The sequence below is a fragment of the Callorhinchus milii genome, unplaced genomic scaffold (assembly GCF_018977255.1).
Source record: "Callorhinchus milii isolate IMCB2004 unplaced genomic scaffold, IMCB_Cmil_1.0 Scaffold13, whole genome shotgun sequence".
NCBI lineage: Eukaryota > Metazoa > Chordata > Chondrichthyes > Chimaeriformes > Callorhinchidae > Callorhinchus > Callorhinchus milii.
The window spans coordinates 6227441-6233440 of NW_024704754.1; the positions used below are offsets into that span (position 1 = coordinate 6227441).

Below are 6000 nucleotides of genomic sequence, written 5' to 3' on the forward strand. Positions count from 1 at the left end.
ATCTCTGCATTAATTAAGTTCCTTTGCACAAATTAAATGCACCTTTAAATTTCCCCCACTCCCCCCAAGAAAATCTTTCTTTAAATGCTAAGGTACGTGATCACAAAGGACACCTGAATTCGGCAAGCATTCCCATTCATGTTCTGAGATGTAATAATACCATATCAACTTGTCCATTCCCTCCACTCAGCAGGCTCCAGCCTGCACATCCCCCGTACGGCCTACCCCACCATTGGTGGTCAGGCCTTCAGTCTTTCTGCCTCCACCCTGTGGAACTGCATCCCACAGTACCTTTGCCTTACTCCCTTGCCTCCTTCAAGGCACATCTCAAGACCCTCCTCTTCAATAATACCTTTGACCACCTTCCTAACCCTATCCTCCCTTCCCTCCTCCCCTACTGATCCCAACCCCCTGCTCGGGTCAAAATCCCTGATTGTCTAACGCCTTGGGACATCCTCCTGATGTAAAAGGTGCTACACAAATGTAATTTGTTGTTGCAGTTGTCGTAATCCATTGTTTAGGTTCAAAAAGTTGCTGAATGAATGAAGCAGAACTTTTTTGAAGCTGGTTAAGCTAAGAGAGGGCATTTACTTTCCAGTTTCGCCCACAAAATACTGTGAATTCATTTTACAGTATATTCTGTGAAACGCTTTGCGACACCTCAACGATGTGATGAGGCGCTATATCAAATCATAGAATCATAGAATTATACAGCACAGAAGGAGGCCATTCGGCCCATCGCATCTGTCCAATTCAATCCCACTCCACCGAGCTCTCCCCATAGCCCTGCAAACTTGTCCTCCCCAAATAATTATCTACTTCTCTCTTAGAAGCTGTTATCTAATCAGTTTCCACCTCCCTTTCAGGCAATGCATTCCAAATCCAAACAACTCGCTGTGTAAAAAAAATTCTCCTCATCTCCTTTCTGTTTCTTTTAAATTTTAAATCAGTGTCCTCAGGTTACTGACCCACTCACCCGCCAGTGGAAATAGTTTCTCCTTGTTCACCCTATCGAATACTGAACACAGTACTCTAGCTGAGGCCTAACAATGTTTTATAAAGATTCATCATAACTTTTGTATTCTATGCCCCTATTGATAAAGCCAAGTATCCCGTATGCTTTTTTTTAAAAAAACAGCTTTATCTACCTCTCCTGCCACCTTCAAAGATTTACTTATATGAACCCCCAGGTCTCTTTGTTCCTTCGCCCCCCTTAAGATTGTACCATCAGCTTATATTGCCTCTCCTCATTCTTCCTCCTAAAATGCATCATTTCGCATTTCTCCACACTAAACTTCATCTGCCATGTGTCTGCCCATTTTACCAGTCTGTCTATGTCTATTTGCAGTCTGCTGCTATCCTCCTCTTCTCACTGTTTACTACTTTTCCTAGCTTAGTATCATCTGCAAACTTGGAAATTGTTCTCCCTGTACCCAAGTCCAGGTCCTTTATATAGATCAACAACAAAAAGAAATTACATTTGTAAAGCTCCTTTCACATCCGGAAGATGTCCCAAGGCGCTGGACACAGAGTTACGGACCCAAGCTGGGGGTCAGGGTCGGGGAGGGTGGATGGCAGGGGAGAAGCAGGAAGATCGAAAGCACAGGAGGGCTTTGAAGATGAGGACCAAGATCTTGAACTGTATCCTCTGTGTGATGGGAAGCCAGTGGAGTTGGGCAAGGATAAGGGTGATAGGGTCGCAGAGCCTAGTGCAGGCGAGGACACGGGCTGAAGAGTTCTGGATGATCTGCAGCCTATGGAGGGAGGAGTTGGAGAGGCCGACAAGCAATGAGTTTGATTAGTCAAGCCTCGATGTAATGAAAGCATGGATGAAGGTTTTGGTGGCCTGCGATGTGAGACAGTAGTGGAGCCGAACATTGTTGCGGAGGTGGGGGAAGGCAGAGCGGGTCATGGCCAGATGTGGGGTAGAAAGGATAGTCGAGGGTCAAACAAGACCCCAAAGTTCAAAGACTGGCTTAGCAAGGTGGAGTGTGCAACCATGGATGGTGATGCTGTCAGCGCCAGGACTTGATGTCTGACAGACATTCTGTCAGGACAGCAGTGGTCTTGTAGTCAAGGGTGGAGGTTCAGAGGTAGAGTTGGGTGTCATCCGCATACTTGTGGAAGTTGACCCCATGTCTGTGGATGATGTCACCAAGAGGGAGCATATAGATATTGAAGAGGAGGGGACCAAGGACAGAACCCTGAGGAATGGTGCGGTGGCTAGAGGAGAAGCCGTTTGTGGAGATGAAGTGGAGGCTGTGTGAGAGGTACAATCTGAACCAGTCAAGGATAGAGCCGTGAAGGTTGAGGTGAGAGGATAGGAAGTGGATGAGGATAGAGCGACAGTGTTGAAAGCAGCAGAGAGGTCGAGGATGAGGAGGCAGATGGAGCCCTGGTTGCACATGGACAGAATGTCACTTGTTACTTTGACCAGGGATGTTTCAGTGCTGTGGGCGGCATGGAAACCCGATTGGAGGGGTTCGAGAAGGGAGGGCGGGAGAGGAAGGAGCGAAGCTGAGAAGCAATAACTCTTTCCAGGACCTTGGGAGAGGAAAGGGAGGTTGGAGATGGGGGGCATTTTGGGAGTAGAGAAGGGTCCAGGGATGTTTTTTTTAAGGATAGCAGTGATAACGGTGTTTTTTAATGGTGTGGGAACAGTACCAGAGGACAGGGAGAGGTTTATGTCAAAAACAGCAGTGGTCTCAATACTGATCCCTGGAGGACATCACTGCACACTTCCCTCTAGTCAGAAAAACAACCATTCATCTCTACTCTCCGCTTTCTGTCTCCAAGCCGGTTCTGTATCCATGCTGCCACTATCCCTTTAATATTGTGGACTTCTATTTTGCTTACAAGTCTCTTATATGTCACTTTATCAAACGCCTTTTGGAAATCCATATAAACTACATCAACTGCACTACCTTTATCCACCCTCTTTGTTATTTCATCAAAAAACTCTTATCAGGTTTGTTAGACATGATTTGCTTTAACAAATACGACAATTTGACAAAGCCACCAACAATTACAACACAATTAATGCAACAGTGATATCCATGTTGTCATGATATATTGCTCATTATATTCAACTGCATCTCATAACAGATTTGTTGCATGCCACCAGTGTGATATAATTTGCTACAGTCATATAACTTGTGGAGTCCTGTAGCTCAGTGGTTAGAGCACTCGCCTTGTAAGCGAGACCTGGGTTCGATTCACAACAGGGCAAATTGTTAGGCAAGTTTCCTTACTCCACACGCCTCTGTTTACCTAGCAGTAAGTAGGAACCCGGTTGTTAGTCAATTGGCGGATCTCCTTTCCGGGGATAATAATCCTTAAAAAAAAATTTGGTCATTCAATCCACGACTGTTTATGGGACACTGCTGTGCGCACTTGGCTGCCGCGTTTCACCCACGAAATACAGTAAATCCACAAGTGATGCTGCATCTTCATCAACTGCTGAGCTCAGCATAAAGAAACATCAATTTGAACGACGTAATGCAGTTCGTTTGCACCTGTGCTGCAGCAGAATCACCCCCCCCCCACCTACCCCCTCCACACATATACACAAACACATACACATATAACCACCCAATAAAGGGGAAAACACTACTAGCCTGGTAACAATACAAAATTACATTTGTAAAGCGCCTTTTACGTCGGGGGGAGGACGTCCCAAGGCACTGAACAGTCAGCGAGAGGGGGGTTGGGACCAGGGAGGGTGGAGGATAGATAGGAGATTGGCCTGAGTGTGCCTTGAAGGAGGCAAAGGAGCAAGCAAGGCCAAGGGAATATGGGATTGAGTTCCAGAGGGTGGGGGTAACTGAGCACACACTCTCTCCCTAACTGGACGTGTCTGGCGATGGAGTATCAGGTTTATTGGGTTGTCCTGGGCTTGTTAGGACTTGGCGGGGATTTGGCTGGGATTTTGCCCACAAAACATAGTCGATTCACTTGACGGTATATTCCCTGAAGCGATTTGAGATGTCTCAAAGACGTGATCAGGAGCTGTATCAAATGCAAGGATTATTATGATTATTCTCCAGTTATCCTGTTCTACCCCCACCTACACACTTGGGGGTATCCAGTCAGTACCTACTACTTCTTTTAGCCCAGGACCCCCCTCCGCCCTGACAGACAGACAGACAGACAGCCTGAGGCCGACCCCACTCTGACACTCCGTTGCCAGGCGCGTCACTTTGGAGGCCGCCACGAACCGCAACCCCCCGCCTCCACATACTGGGGGAGGGGGAGAGAGACAGAGAGACGGAGGGGGGAGAGGCCCTGGAAGTCGCCCACGGAAACCCCCCTCTGAGGAGAGCTCGAGGCGCCGCCGCGGCCTCTCCCCCCGGAGGCAAACGCCGCGAGAGACGCGCTTCCCCCCCACCACCGCCACCGCCGCCGCCGCCGCCGGGGGTCAGACTGAGCGACCCCCCCCGGTGGTGACGCGGGGGGAGATGGCCCCCGGGGGCGGGCGGGGAAAACGGCGGCGACGGCGGCGGCGACGCCACAAACCGAGTCGGTACCTTCTTCAGCTCCAGGTCCACGGGGGCCGCCATGTTGTTTTGTGCGGTGTGAGCATGCGCAGTCTGTCCCCCCACCGCAGCTCTGCTCTCTCTCTCTCTGGGCCTCACTGCTCACTTCTGCTCTATCCCCAAAACACACACACACACACAGAGACAAAATCAAACGAATCAAACGTTTTCTTCGAAAGTATAAAGTGTCTTCTTCCCGTAAGATGTAAAGATACATATAAAACCGCTTAAACAACAAAACACAGCAACAGTCGGAACTGCATTCAGAAGGTCATTCAGATCTCTGCAGATCTCTCGTCTACTGTCCCGCACCAGAGCTCGCGCCCACATCACCCTCACCCTCACCCTCACCCTCGCCCTCGCCCTCACCCTCACCCTCACCCTCGCCCTCGCCCTCGCCCTCACCCTCACCCTCGCCCTCACCCTCACCCTCACCCTCGCCCTCGCCCTCACCCTCACCCTCGCCCTCGCCCTCACCCTCACCCTCACCCTCGCCCTCACCCTCACCCTCGCCCTCACCCTCACCCTCGCCCTCGCCCTCGCCCTCACCCTCGCCCTCACCCTCGCCCTCACCCTCACCCTCGCCCTCACCCTCGCCCTCGCCCTCGCCCTCACCCTCGCCCTCACCCTCGCCCTCGCCCTCGCCCTCGCTCGCCTCCACTGGCTCCCCATCCCCCAGAGGATCCAATTCAAGATCCTCATCCTCACCTACAAGGCCATTCACGGCCTTGCTCCCTCCTACCTCTCCAACCTACTATCCCCCTACTTACCTGCCCGTACCCTCCGTTCCTCCGGCCCCGGTCTGCTCCACATCCCCCGCCCCAACCGCCCTACCATCGGTGGCCGGACCTTCAGCCCCGAGGCTCTGGAACTCCATCCCCAGTGCCTTCGCCTTCGCTTCCTCCCTTTCCTCCTTCAAGGCCGGTCTCAAAACCTTTATAATAATAATAATAATAATCCTTGCATTTGATATAGCGCTTTTCACGTCGGAAGGACGTCCCAAAGCGCTTCACAGAACACACTTTCTCTTTGACGGTGCCTTCAGCTCCACTCTCGACTCTTCCCCCTCCTCGCTCCCTCCCTTCCCTCCCCTCACCCTGACCATTTCCCCCCACTGCTCGGGTCCTGACCCAACTGTACAGCGCCTTGGGACGTCCTCCCGACGTGAAAGGCGCTCAATAAATGGAATCTTCTTGTTGTTGTTGCATTTGTACGTGAAAGTCGGGGAGCGGCGGCAGGACAGCGCGGGGAGGACCTGGGCCTACTGACCCAGGTACTTAAACTCGACGCCGGAGCGAGTTCAGCCCCGGGGGGGGGGGGGGGGGGGGGTTGGGAGGTGTGGGGGCGGAGCGGGGGAACTGCTGACGTCATAGATTAGTTTTCAGGTGCGTTCGCGCGCGCAAAAAAAAAAACTCTGCGCCCCCCCCCCCCCAGGGCTCACAGCCCACTATGGTCCTGTTGCCAT

At 51.6% G+C, this 6000-nt stretch overlaps 1 protein-coding gene across 1 annotated transcript in view; it reads right to left on the reverse strand.

Annotated features, from left to right (window-relative positions):
* Positions 1 to 4607, reverse strand: part of pfdn1 (prefoldin subunit 1) — a 50373-nt gene extending 45766 nt beyond the window's left edge. Inside the window, exon 1 of the mRNA XM_007905522.2 lies at positions 4527 to 4607. Coding sequence (XP_007903713.1) covers positions 4527 to 4559 — 33 coding nt within the window. The 5' untranslated portion in view covers positions 4560 to 4607. The remainder of the gene's footprint in view (positions 1 to 4526) is intronic.
* Between the last annotated feature and the right edge of the window lie 1393 nt (positions 4608 to 6000).